Genomic DNA, 15,360 nt, shown 5'->3' with positions numbered 1-15,360 from the left:
TTTATTCTAGCTTTTTAACTAATTTTGTACGTTTTTAAACCTAAAAATCATGGATTTTGATGCTTAGCGCCATCTTGAAAGTGTGCTAACGTCTCTCATACTAGCATTCTAACAGTAGCATGCTAACATTTTATGCTGGCTTTTTAACTAATTTTGTATGTTTACAACTAAAAATTTTGCATTTTTATACTTGTTGCTATCTTACAAGTACGCTAACTTGTCCCGTGTCATCATGCTAATGTTAACATTTTATTCTAGCTTTTTAACTAATTTTGTGAGACTACATTTTTATACTAGTTGCTATCTTACAAATACGCTACTTACATGTGCGCTAACTTTTTAGCTAAATCTGTACATTTTTAAACCTAAAAATCATGGATTTTGATACTTAGCGCCATCTTGGAAAGTATGCTGACGTCCCTTATACTAGCATACTAACAGTAGCATGCCAACGTTTTATGCTGGCTTTTTAGCTAATTTTGTATAAGTACAACAAAAAATATTACATTTTAATACTTGGCGCCATCTCAGAAGTACGCTAACTTGTATGACATCATGCTAACGTTAGCATGCTAACGTTTTATGCTAGCTTTTAGCTATTTTTGTAGTTTTAAACCTTAGTTTGAATACTTGACGCCAAACTACGCCAAAAAAAAAAACTTTTTTGCTAATTTTGTAAGTTTTCAACAAAAAAGACTGCATTTTTATACTTGTTGCTATCTTACATGTACGCTATCTTACATGTTCGCTAACTTTTTAGCTAATTGTATATGTTTTTAAACCTAAAAATCATGGATTTTGATGCTTAGCGCCATCTTGAAAGTATGCTAACATATCTTATACTAGCATTCTAACAGTAGCATGCTAACATATTATGCTGGCTTTTTGACTAATTTTGTTTGTTTACAACTAAAAATAGTTCATTTTTTAAACTTGTTGCTATCTTACAAGTACGCTAACTTGTCCCGTTTCATCATGCTAAATTTTAACATTTGATTCTAGCTTTTTTGCTAACTTTGTATATTTACAAATAAAAATTGCGCATTTTAATACTTGGCGCCATCTCAGAAGTACGCTAACTTGTCTTATGCCATCATGCTGACGTTAGCATGCTAACGTTTTATGCTAGCTTTTAGCTATTTTTTTAATCTTAAACTTAAAAATCATTAGTTTGGATACTTGACGCCAAACTACACCAAAAAAAATGAGCTTTTTTGCTAATTTTGTAAGTTTACAACTAAAAAGACTGCATTTTTATACTTGTTGCTATCTTACAAGTACGCTATCTTACATGTGCGCTAACTTTTTAGCTGAATCTGTATGTTTTTAAACCTAAAAATCATGGATTTTGATACTTAGTGCCATCTTGAAAGTATGCTACCGTCTCTTATACTAGCATACTAACAGTAGCATGCTAACGTTTTATGCTGATTTTGTATGAGTACAACTAAAAATAGTACATTTTAATACTTGCCGCCATCTCAGAAGTACGCTAACTTGTCTTATGCCATCATGCTGACGTTAGCATACTAACGTTTTATGCTAGCTTTTAGCTATTTTTGTAGTGTTGAACCTAAAAATCATTAGTTTGGATACTTGACGCCAAACTACGCCAAAAAAAATAGCTTTTTTGCTAATTTTGTAAGTTTACAACTAAAAAGACTGCATTTTTATACTTGTTGCTATCTTACAAGTACGCTATCTTACATGTGCGCTAACTTTTTAGCTAAATCTGTATGTTTTTAAACCTAAAAATCATGGATTTTGATACTTAGCGCCATCTTGAAAGTATGCTAACGTCTCTTATACTAGCATACTAACAGTAGCATACTAACAGTAGCATGCTAACGTTTTATGCTGATTTTGTATGAGTACAACTAAAAATAGTGCATTTTAATACTTGCCGCCATCTCAGAAGTACGCTAACTTGTCTTATGCCATCATGCTGACGTTAGCATGCTGACGTTAGCATGCTGACGTTAGCATGCTAACATTTTATGCTAGCTTTTAGCTATTTTTTTAGTCTTAAACTTAAAAATCATTAGTTTGGATACTTGACGCCAAACTACACCAAAAAAAATTAGCTTTTTTGCTAATTTTGTAAGTTTACAACTAAAAAGACTGCATTCTTATACTTGTTGCTATCTTACAAGTACGCTATCTTACATGTGCGCTAACTTTTTAGCTAAATCTGTATGTTTTTAAACCTAAAAATCATGGATTTTGATACTTAACGCCATCTTGAAAGTAACGTCTCTTATACTAGCATACTAACAGTAGCATCCTAACATTTTATGCTGATTTTGTACGAGTACAACTAAAAATAGTGCATTTTAATACTTGCCGCCATCTCTGAAGTACGCTAACTTGTCTTATGCCATCATGCTAACGTTAGCATGCTAACGTTTTATGCTATCTTTTAGCTATTTTTGTAGTTTTGAACCTAAAAATCATTAGTTTGGATACTTGACGCCATCTTAGAAGTATGCTAATGTCTATTATACTAGCATGCTAACAGTAGCATGGCTTTTTAGCTAATTTTGAGTACAACCCATGAGTACAACTAAAAATATGACATTTTAATACTTGCCGTCATCTCAGAAGTACGCTAACTTGTCTTATGCCATCATGCTGACGTTAGCATGGTAACGTTTTATGCTAGCTTTTAGCTATTTTTGTAGTTTTAAACATAAATTCATTAGTTTGGAATACTTGACGCCATCTTAGAAGTATGCTGGCTTCGACCGACCCCGGCCCAAAGGTTCAGGCCCATCAAAATGTCGGTGGGAATGTTCTGGTTCATTTTAAAGTAGTAAAGGAATAGTTATTGTCTTCGTTTACCATGACTTGATTAACGTTTAAACAAGTTGAAAAACGTATTCGGGTGTTACCATTTAGTGGTCAATTGTACGGAATATGTACTGTACTGTGCAATCTACTTATAAAAGTTTCAATCAATCAATCAAAGTCTTACCGGACATGTTCATTGAGAAATATGTTTATCCACAGCAAATGTGCAACATTTTATTTGAACAGTAACTTTTAGAAAGGCACATTGGAAAAATATATGGAAAAACAGTGTCATACCCTAGTAAAATACTTTAAAAGCTCACTGTGTTGTGACACATCAGATTGTTGAATAAAAGCTTTTCTGGCCAGGCTTTTACAATTTTATTTCTAGGTAAAAGGTCATCTTCCTCACCTTTTTTTTGCAAAGAGCAGTGGCTGAAAACCGACTTGTGTCTGTCTCTGAAGGGACGGAAATCTTGACGGTTCAGGCGGCCGACAACGACGACCCTAAGACCGACAACGTGCGGATCTTTTATCGCTTGGTGGGACAAATCCCAGAGAGTCCTCGCGCTCTGTTCAGAGTGGACCGGGACTCTGGGGTCATCTCTGTCCAAGCAGACAGCATGGAGGGAACGGCCCCCCAGTACACACTCACCATCACTGCTGAAGACGCTAAAGGTAAATTTTGACTGACCTTCCTCATTGGACTGTTTGGTTTTAGTTTGGAATAAAAAAATGTAATAAAAAGAAAAGTAGTGATCCCATCAGCTAACAAACTCAGTACATTTCTCTGACAGTTAGAATACTCAAAATGTTGGGAAAATTCTGTAAATGGTAGCTCATTAAAAGGGTATGTGGGTAATTGCACCAAATCTCCAAAATCAAATTAACTGTAAAAAACATGTTTTTTAATTTAGCGTTTATTAAGCGTTTGCATATTCATCACATTGCAAATTTAATGAACATACCGTATTTTCCGGACTATAAGGCGCACTTAAAATCCTTTTCCCCCCCTCAAAACTCAACAGTGCGCCTTATAACCCGTACGGAATAATTCTGGTTTTGCTTACCGACCTCGAAACAATTTTATTTGGTACATGGCGTAATGATAAGTGTGACCAGTAGATGGCCGTCAAACATAAGAAATACATGTAGACTGCACTATTATTTCAATATGTACGGAATAATGCTGGTTTTGCTTACCGACCTCGAAGCAATTTTATTTGGTACATGGCGTAATGATAAGTGTGACCAGTAGATGGCAGTCAAACATAAGAAATACATGTAGACTGCACTATTATTTCAATATGTACGGAATAATTCTGGTTTTGCTTACCGACCTCGAAGCAATTTTATTTGGTTCATGCATGTGTAATGATAAGTGTGACCAGAAGATGGCAGTCAAACATAAGAGATACGGGTAGACTGTACTATGATGGCAATATGTACGGAATAATTCTGGTTTTGCTTACCGACCTCGAAGCAATTTTATTTGGTACATGGCGTAATGATAAGTGTGACCAGTAGATGGCAGTCAAACATAAGAGATACATGTAGACTGCACTATTATTTCAATATGTACGGAATAATTCTGGTTTTGCTTACCGACCTCGAAGCAATTTTATTTGGTACGTGGCGTAATGATAAGTGTGACCAGTAGATGGCAGTCAAACATAAGAGATACATGTAGACTGCACTATTATTTCAATATGTACGGAATAATTCTGGTTGCGCTTACCGACCTCGAAGCAATTTTATTTGGTACATGGCGTAATGATAAGTGTGACCAGTAGATGGCAGTCAAACATAAGAGATATGTGTGGACTGCACTATGATGGCAATATGAGTCATGTAAACAACACCAACATTTTATATGTTCCATTGAAAATCTAGAACATTACACACGGCGCTCAAAAATCTATCAATGAATATCGTACTTTCCGGACTATAAGGCGCACTTAAAATCTTTTCATTTTCTCAAAACTCGACGGTGCGCCTTATAACCCGGTGTGTCTAATGTACGGAATCATTCTGGCTGTGCTTACCGACCTGGAAGCAATTTTATTTGGTACATGGCGTAATGATAAGTGTGACCAGTAGATGGCAGTCAAACATAAGAGATACGGCTAGACTGTACTATGATGGCAGTATGTATGGAATAATTCTGGTTTTGCTTACCGACCTCGAAGCAATTTTATTTGGTACATGGCGTAATGATAAGTGTGACCAGTAGATGGCAGTCAAACATAAGAGATACATGTAGACTGCACTATTATTTCAATATGTACGGAATAATTCTGGTTTTGCTTACCGACCTCGAAGCAATTTTATTTGGTACATGGCGTAATGATAAGTGTGACCAGTAGATGGCAGTCAAACATAAGAGATACGTGTGGACTGCACTATGATGGCAATATGAGTCAAGTAAACAACATCAACATTTTATATGTTCCATTAAAAAACTAGAACATTACACACGGCACTCAAAAATCTATCAATGAATATCGTACTTTCCGGACTGTAAGGCGCACTTAAAATCTTTTCATTTTCTCAAAACTCGACAGTGCGCCTTATAACCCGGTGCGCCTAATGTACGGAATAATTTTGGTTGTGCTTACCGACCTCGAAGCAATTTTATTTGGTCCATGGTGTAATGATAAGTGTGACCAGTAGATGGCAATCAAACATAAGAGATACGTGTAGACTGCAATATGATGGCAATATGACTCAGGTAAACAACACCAAAACTTTATATGTTCCAATATAGAACATTACACACATTGTACTGTTCTTCAACATACCATATTATTATGGTGTGTGTACACTGCAAAAAGTGTTCAAAAGCAAGAAAAAAAAATACAAAAATGAGGGGTATTTTATTTGAAATAAGCAAAATTATCTGCCGATAGAACAAGAAAATTCGGCTTGTCAAGACTTTCCAAAACAAGTAAAATTAGCTAATCTCAATGAACCCAAAAATACCTTAAAATAAGTATATTCTCACTAATAACAAGTGCACTTTTCTTGGTAGAAAAAACAAATATTAGACTTTTTTGCTCAATATGTTGAAAAATATTCTTAAATGAAGTAAATGCTAGTGCCATTATTTTGACATAATGATATGCGCTCGGCATTACATTTCTTGAAACCAGCAAACTTATACTAAACACCAATTTATTGTTCTTAATGGTTACTCTCGGGGTCTCCTAGCCGCTCAGGCAAATCATATGGTCTAAAAATGCTTTTTTCCATCGATAACATGACATCATCGCGCCAAGTGCGTGCTCTTTCAGTCAATTAGTGCGCATATATACAGCCCGGTCCCCGGCCAAAATGTTTTAAAATTGTAATTGTGAAGAATTTATCTGAATGTGCATGAACTATTTCTGTTCAAAATTGTTAGAAATGTCACATGTTAAATGTTTAAATATTAACTGTCAGTTTACTGTACTGTGCCAACTGCACTACTATATGAGTACTTACACTGCAAAAACTGAAATCTAAGTAAGATTAAATATCTCAAATAAGGGTGATATTTGCTTATTTTCTGTCTGATCAGATAATTATTCTCACTAAGCTGATTTTAATGTTAGAGTGTTTTACTTATTTTAAGGGTTTTGGTCCTAAATGATCTCAGTAAGATATTACAGCTTGTTGCTGAGATTTTATGACCTATATTGAGTAAAACATGCTCGAAACTAGAATATCAACTGTTGCAAATCTGTGTCATCAACACTCACAACTACTTTTTTTAAAGTAATAATTTCTTATTTCAAGCACGAAAAAAAAAAAATCATGACTTTGACACAATTGTGTCTCATAATTAAAACAGATGACAGCCAAATGGACTTTGCTGTTTTATTTTCAATGAAACAATAGAAAATACGTACTCATATTGTAGTACAGTTGTTATTAGTGAGAATATACTTATTTTAAGGTATTTTTGGGTTCATTGAGGTTAGATCATTTTACTTGTTTTGGAAAGTCTTGACGAGCCAAATTTTCTTGTTCTATTGGCAGATAATTTTGCTTAGTTCAAATAAAATACCTCTAATTTTTGTATTTTTTATTCTTGTTTTTGAACACTGACTTTTTGCAGTGTGAGTGTTGATGACACAGCTTTGCAACAGTTGATATTCTAGTTTCAAGCATGTTTTACTCAATATAGGTAATCAAATCTCAGCAACAAGCTGTAATATCTTGCTAAGATAATTTAGAACCAAAACCATTAAAACAAGTAAAACACTCTAACATAAAATCTGCTTAGTGAGAAGAATTATCTTATCAGACAGAAAATAAGCAAATATCACCCTTATTTGAAATATTTAATCTTACTTAGATTTCAGTATTTGCAGTGTACATACTATGCAGATATAAAAATGCTTGTCGTGAAAAATGAGTTGGAATTTTACAAGAAAAAGGTCAAAATTTCACAAGAAAAACTTAGAATTCTGCCAGTATTATAATAAAAGTCGTAATTTTACTCAACGCAAATCAAAATTGTACATGAAAAACTGAACATTTGTGCAATATTATGATAAAAGTTGGAATTGTACTCAATAACAGTAGCAATTTTACAAGAAAAGCTCAACATTTTGGCAAGTTTATTAAAATAGTCTAAATCTTACTCGACAAAAGTCACAATTGTATAAGAAAACTTTAAAATGTTGGCAATATTATAATAATAATCAGAATTTTACTTGGCAAAATTATGACAAAAGTCATAATTCTACTCAAAAAATGTCAGTATTTTACAAGAACAACAAAAAAATTGGCCACATTGTGATAAAAGTCAGAATTTTATAAGACACATGTCACCATTTTGCATTAAAAAGTAATAATTTTAGGAGAAAATATGGCAATACTACAGAAACAGAAAGAATAGGAGAAATTGTTCCCAATTTTATATAAAAAAAAAAAGTCAACACATTGTGAGGAAAAGACTGCTTTTAGTTAATTTGTATTTTCTTTCATTTTTTGTTTGTAATTGGATTTTAATCTTCATTATTTACTTCAAGTTATTACAGCATGTCTCTAAATACATATTTATTCATTTTTTTAAATCAATTTTGGCCAAAGGGGGCTCATTCAATTTCTTACACACACTTGTTATTTCATATGTTGACCAGAGGGGAGCACTTATAATTTTTACACACACTTGTTATTTCATATGTTGACCAGAATATATATTTTTTTCATGCTTGAAATAAGAAATTATTACTTTAAAAAAGTAGTTTTATACTTGTGAGTGTTGATGACACAGCTTTGCAACACTTGATATTCTAGTTTCAAGCATGTTTTACTCAATATAGGTCATCAAATCTCAGCAACAAGCTGTAATATCTTACTAAGATAATGTAGGACCAAAACCCTTAAAACAAGTAAAACACTCTAACATAAAATCTGCTTAGTGAGAAGAATGATCTTATCAGACAGAAAATAAGCAAATATCCCCCTTATTTGAGATATTTAATCTTACTTAGATTTCAGTATTTGCAGTGTACATACTATGCAGATATAAAAATGCTTGTCGTGAAAAATTTGTTGGAATTTTACAAGAAAAAGGTCAAAATTTCACAAGAAAAACTTAGAATTCTGGCAGTATTATAATAAAAGTCGTAATTTTACTCAACGCAAGTCAAAATTGTACAAGAAAAACTGAACATTTGTGCAATATTATGATAAAAGTTGGAATTGTACTCAATAACAGTAGCAATTTTACAAGAAAAGCTCAACATTTTGGCAAGTTTATTAAAATAGTCTAAATCTTACTCGACAAAAGTCACAATTGTATAAGAAAACTTTAAAATGTTGGCAATATTATAATAATAATCAGAATTTTACTTGGCAAAATGATGACAAAAGTCATAATTTTACTCAAAAAATGTCAGTATTTTACAAGAACAACAAAAAAATTGGCCACATTGTGATAAAAGTCAGAATTTTATAAGACACATGTCACCATTTTGCATTAAAAAGTAATAATTTTAGGAGAAAATATGGCAATACTACAGAAACAGAAAGAATAGGAGAAATTGTTCCCAATTTTATATAAAAAAAAAAGTCAACACATTGTGAGGAAAAGACTGCTTTTAGTTAATTTGTATTTTCTTTCATTTTTTGTTTGTAATTGGATTTTAATCTTCATTATTTACTTCAAGTTATTACAGCATGTCTCTAAATACATATTTATTCATTTTTTAAAATCAATTTTGGCCAAAGGGGGCTCATTCAATTTCTTACACACACTTGTTATTTCATATGTTGACCAGAGGGGAGCACTTTAAATTTTTACACACACTTGTTATTTCATATGTTGACCAGAATATATATTTTTTTCATGCTTGAAATAAGAAATTATTACTTTAAAAAAGTAGTTTTATACTTGTGAGTGTTGATGACACAGCTTGGTCATATGTTGACCAGAATATATATTTTTTTCATGCTTGAAATAAGAAATTATTACTTTACAAAAGTAGTTTTATACTTGTGAGTGTTGATGACACAGCTTTGCAACACTTGATATTCTAGTTTCAAGCATGTTTTACTCAATATAGGTCATCAAATCTCAGCAACAATCTGTAATATCTTACTAAGATAATGTAGGACCAAAACCCTTAAAACAAGTAAAACACTAACATAAAATCTGCTTAGTGAGAAAAATTATCTTATCAGACAGAAAATAAGCAAATATCACCCTTATTTGAGATATTTAATCTTCCTTAGATTTCAGTATTTGCAGTGTACATACTATGCAGATATAAAAATGCTTGTCGTGTAAAATGAGTTGGAATTTCACAAGCAAAAGGTCAAAATTTCACAAGAAAAACTTGGAATTTTGGCAGTATTATAATAAAAGTCGTAATTTTACTCAACGCAAGTCAAAATTGTACAAGAAAAACTGAACATTTGTGCAATATTATGATACAACTTGGAATTTTACTCAATAACAGTCGCAATTTTACAAAAAAAGCTTAATATTTTGGCAAGTTTATTAAAGTAGTCTAAATCTTACTCGACAAAAGTCAGAATTGTAAAAGAAAACTTTAAAATGTTGGCAATATTATAATAATAATCAGAATTTTACTTGGCAAAAATTATGACAAAAGTCATAATTTTACTCAAAAAATGTCACTGTTTTACAAGAAAATTTTTACAAAAAATTGTGATAAAAGTCAGAATTTTATATGACAAATGTCACCATTTTGCATTAAAAAGTAATCATTTTAGGAGAAAATATGGCAATGCTACAGAAACAGAAAGAATATCAGAAATTATTCCCAAATTCATAAAAAAAAAAAAAAAGTCAACACATTGTGAGGAAAAGACTGATTTTAGTTAATTTGTATTTTCTTTAATTTTTTGTTTGTAAATGGATTTTAATCTTCATTATTTACAGCATGTCTCTAAATACATATTTATTCATTTTTTTAAATCAATCACACTTGTTATTTCATATGTTGACCAGAGGGGAGCACTTTAAATTTTTACACACACTTGTTATTTCATATGTTGACCAAAATATATATATATTTTAATGCTTGAAATAAGAAATTATTACTTTAAAAAAGCAGTTTTATACTTGTGAGTGTTGATGACACAGCTTTGCAACACTTGATATTCTAGTTTCAAGCATGTTTTACTCAATATAGGTCATCAAATCTCAGCAACAAGCTGTAATATCTTACTAAGATAATGTAGGACCAAAACCCTTAAAACAAGTAAAACACTCTAACATAAAATCTGCTTATTGAGAAGAATTATCTTATCAGACAGAAAATAAGCAAATATCACCCTTATTTGAGATATTTAATCTTCCTTAGATTTCAGTATTTGCAGTGTACATACTATGCAGATATAAAAATGCTTGTCGTGTAAAATGAGTTGGAATTTCACAAGCAAAAGGTCAAAATTTCACAAGAAAAACTTGGAACTTTGGCAGTATTATAATAAAAGTCGTAATTTTACTCAACGCAAGTCAAAATTGTACAAGAAAAACGGAACATTTGTGCAATATTATGATAAAAGTTGGAATTGTACTCAATAACAGTCGCAATTTTACAAGAAAAGCTCAACATTTTGGCAAGTTTATTAAAATAGTCTAAATCTTACTCGACAAAAGTCACAATTGTATAAGAAAACTTTAAAATGTTGGCAATATTATAATAATAATCAGAATTTTACTTGGCAAAATTATGACAAAAGTCATAATTTTACTCAAAAAATGTCAGTATTTTACAAGAACAACAAAAAAATTGGCCACATTGTGATAAAAGTCAGAATTTTATAAGACACATGTCACCATTTTGCATTAAAAAGTAACAATTTTAGGAGAAAATATGGCAATACTACAGAAACAGAAAGAATAGGAGAAATTGTTCCCAATTTTATATATATATAAAAAAAGTCAACAAATTGTGAGGAAAAGACTGCTTTTAGTTAATTTGTATTTTCTTTCATTTTTTGTTTGTAATTGGATTTTAATCTTCATTATTTACTTCAAGTTATTACAGCATGTCTCTAAATACATATTTATTCATTTTTTTAAATCAATTTTGACCAAAGGGGGCTCATTCAATTTCTTACACACACTTGTTATTTCATATGTTGACCAGAGGGGAGCACTTTAAATTTTTACACACACTTGTTATTTCATATGTTGACCAGAATATATATTTTTTTCATGCTTGAAATAAGAAATTATTACTTTAAAAAAGTAGTTTTATACTTGTGAGTGTTGATGACACAGCTTTGCAACAGTTGATATTCTAGTTTCAAGCATGTTTTACTCAATATAGGTCATCAAATCTCAGCAACAAGCTGTAATATCTTACTAAGATAATGTAGGACCAAAACCCTTAAAACAAGTAAAACACTCTAACATAAAATCTGCTTAGTGAGAAGAATGATCTTATCAGACAGAAAATAAGCAAATATCACCCTTATTTGAGATATTTCATCTTACTTAGATTTCAGTATTTGCAGTGTACATACTATGCAGATATAAAAATGCTTGTCGTGAAAAATGAGTTGGAATTTTACAAGAAAAAGGTCAAAATTTCACAAGAAAAACTTAGAATTCTGGCAGTATTATAATAAAAGTCGTAATTTTACTCAACGCAAGTCAAAATTGTACAAGAAAAACTGAACATTTGTGCAATATTATGATAAAAGTTGGAATTGTACTCAATAACAGTAGCAATTTTACAAGAAAAGCTCAACATTTTGGCAAGTTTATTAAAATAGTCTAAATCTTACTCGACAAAAGTCACAATTGTATAAGAAAACTTTAAAATGTTGGCAATATTATAATAATAATCAGAATTTTACTTGGCAAAATTATGACAAAAGTCATAATCTTACTCAAAAAATGTCACTATTTTACAAGAAAATGTTTACAAAAAATTGTGATAAAAGTCAGAATTTTATATGACAAATGTCACCATTTTGCATTAAAAAGTAATAATTTTAGGAGAAAATATGGCAATACTACAGAAACAGAAAGAATAGGAGAAATTGTTCCCAATTTTATAAAAAAAAAAAAGTCAACACATTGTGAGGAAAAGACTGATTTTAGTTAATTTGTACTTTCTTTAATTTTTTGTTTGTTATTGGATTTTAATCTTCATTATTTACAGCATGTCTCTAAATACATATTTATTCATTTTTTAAAAATCAATCACACTTGTTATTTCATATGTTGACCAGAGGGGAGCACTTTAAATTTTTACACACACTTGTTATTTCCTATGTTGACCAAAATATATATATATTTTTAATGCTTGAAATAAGAAATTATTACTTTAAAAAAGCAGTATTATACTTGTGAGTGTTGATGACACAGCTTTGCATCAGTTGATATTCTAGTTTCAAGCATCTTTTCCTCAATATAGGTCATCAAATCTCAGCAACAAGCTGTAGTATCTTACTAAGATCATTTAGGACCAAAACCCTTAAAACAAGTAAAACACTCTAACATAAAATCTGCTTAGTGAGAAGAATTATCTTATCAGACAGAAAATAAGCAAATATCACCCTTATTTGAGGTATTTCATCTTACTTAGATTGCAGTTTTTGCAGTGTGCATCTGCATGAGTCAGACCTGACTGTCCCTTCCTCATCTTTTATTTGCGACCTGAGTCACCGACAGGAGGTGTTGTGATGTCCCGACAGGTCTGAACAGTTCCTGCACGGTGGTGGTGACGGTGCAAGACGAGAACAACAACCCGCCGGTCTTCTCCCAACACGAGGTACGATGGCTAAAACAGCATCCAGAATAGGCTTTGAAACAGGGCCGGCGGACCATCCCCCGGACCCCCCCCGCATACAGTAAGTGGCTAGACCACCGCAGACCATGACTCTGCAGGTCGCTGATCTAATTTTCCTGGGCGGTGGTACTAAATAAAGCACGGCCTCTAATCCCGGGCTCATGGAGATGGAGCGGCGTTATCTGAGTTTTATTCTCTTCTTTGTATTCTACGTAGACAGTGCTCTTAGAGTTTAATCACATTAGCTTCCTTTGGAGAGAACTTTCCACTGGGGTATTTTTAGAGCGGCCTAACATCATCCCTGCAGCAGATGCACTATCGTGTTGAAAATGACAACAGAAGTGATTTCATAATCGCGTAACCTGGTCTAACACGTCAAACATGCATTTAGAGAATGGTTGTAGTTTGCATACATAGACTATATTGCCAAAAATATGCGGCCACCTACCTTTACCCACATAAGTGCCATCCCATGGAATTGTCCAAAATCGAGAAGGCCTGGCTCTCAGTCTCCGCTCTAAAGGTGTTCTATCGGGTTCAGGTCAGGACTCTGTGCAGGCTAGTCAAGTTCATCCACACCAGACTCTGTCGTCCATGTCTTTATGAACCTTGCTTGTTGGAAGAGAAAGGGGCCCGCTCCAAACTGTTCCCACAAGATTGGGAGCGTGGAATTGTCCAAAATGTTTTGGTATCCTGGAGCATTCAAAGTTCCTTATGATGTCGGTCCACCTTTTGCAGCTATTACAGCTTCAACTCTTCATGGGAAGGCTGTCCACAAGGTTGCGGAGTGTGTTCAAAGGAATTTTCCACCATTCTTCCAAAAAAAGCGCATTGGTGAGGTCACACTTCGAGAAGGCCTGGCTCTCAGTCTCCGTTCTAAAGGTGTTCTATCGGGTTCAGGTCAGGACTCTGCGCAGGCCAGTCAAGTTCATCCACATCAGACTGTGTCGTCCATGTCTTTATGAACCTTGCTTGTTGGAAGAGAAAGGGGCCAGCTCCAAACTGTTCCCACAAGATTGGGACCATGGAATTGTCCAAAATGTTTTGGTATCCTGGAGCTTTCAAAGTTCCTTATGATGTCGGTCCACCTTTTGCAGCTATTACAGCTTCAACTCTTCATGGGAAGGCTGTCCACAAGGTTGCGGAGTGTGTTCAAAGGAATTTTCCACCATTCTTCCAAAAAAAGCGCATTGGTGAGGTCACACTTCGAGAAGGCCTGGCTCTCAGTCTCCGTTCTAAAGGTGTTCTATCGGGTTCAGGTCAGGACTCTGCGCAGGCCAGTCAAGTTCATCCACATCAGACTGTGTCGTCCATGTCTTTATGGACCTTGCTTGTTGGATAGAGGAAGGGGCCCGCTCCAAACTGTTCCCACAAGATTGGGAGCGTGGAATTGTCCAAAATGTTTTGGTATCCTGGAGCTTTCAAAGTTCCTTATGATGTCGGTCCACCTTTTGCAGCTATTAAAGCTTCAACTCTTCATGGGAAGGCTGTCCACAAGGTTGCGGAGTGTGTTCAAAGGAATTTTCCAACATTCTTCCAAAAAAAGCGCATTGGTGAGGTCACACCTCGAGAAGGCCTGGTCTCTCAGTCTCCGTTCTAAAGGTGTTCTATCGGGTTCAGGTCAGGACTCTGCGCAGGCTAGTCAAGTTCATCCACACCAGACTCTGTTGTCCATGTCTTTATGAACCTTGCTTGTTGGAAGAGGAAGGGGCCCGCTCCAAACTGTTCCCACATGATTGGGAGCATGGAATTGTCCAAAATGTTTTGGTATCCTGGAGCATTTAAAGTTCCTTTCACTGAAACTAAGGAACTCAGAGCGAAAAAAGATGCGTCCTGCACTGAACTCTAGTCCTTCACTCTCACGTTCCTCATCCACCAATGTTTCATCCTCGCTCAAATTAATGGGGTAATCGTCGCTTTCTCGGTCCAAATCGCTCTCGCTGCTGGTGTAAACAATGGGGAAATGTGAGGAGTCTTTCAACCTGTGACGTCACGCTACTTCCGGTACAGGCAAGGCATTTTTTTATCAGCGACCAAAAGTTGCGAACTTTATCGTCGATGTTCTCTACTAAATCCTTTCAGCAAAAATATGGCAATATCGCGAAATGATCAAGTATGACACATAGAATGGATCTGCTATCCCCGTTTAAATAAAAACATTTCATTTCAGTAGGCCTTTAAAGTTGTTTATACGGCCACCCTCAGTGTGACCTGTATGGCTGTTGACCAACTATGCCTTGCGTTATCATCAAACCAGTTAAAAAAATCATACAACATGTCAGTATTTCTTTACATCTTCGAG

At 33.7% G+C, this 15,360-nt stretch overlaps 1 protein-coding gene across 1 annotated transcript in view; it reads left to right on the top strand.

Moving 5' to 3' along the window:
* LOC133642576 (cadherin-16-like) overlaps nt 1–15,360 on the top strand; it is a 96,890-nt gene that overhangs the window by 54,679 nt on the left and 26,851 nt on the right. Inside the window, 2 exon segments of the mRNA XM_062036850.1 lie at nt 3,256–3,468; nt 12,964–13,040. Coding sequence (XP_061892834.1) covers nt 3,256–3,468; nt 12,964–13,040 — 290 coding nt within the window.

The sequence above is a fragment of the Entelurus aequoreus genome, linkage group LG02 (assembly GCF_033978785.1).
Source record: "Entelurus aequoreus isolate RoL-2023_Sb linkage group LG02, RoL_Eaeq_v1.1, whole genome shotgun sequence".
NCBI classification, from domain to species: domain Eukaryota; kingdom Metazoa; phylum Chordata; class Actinopteri; order Syngnathiformes; family Syngnathidae; genus Entelurus; species Entelurus aequoreus.
The sequence above is the reverse complement of the archived record's forward strand: the minus strand, read 5'-3'. Positions and strand labels throughout refer to the sequence as shown.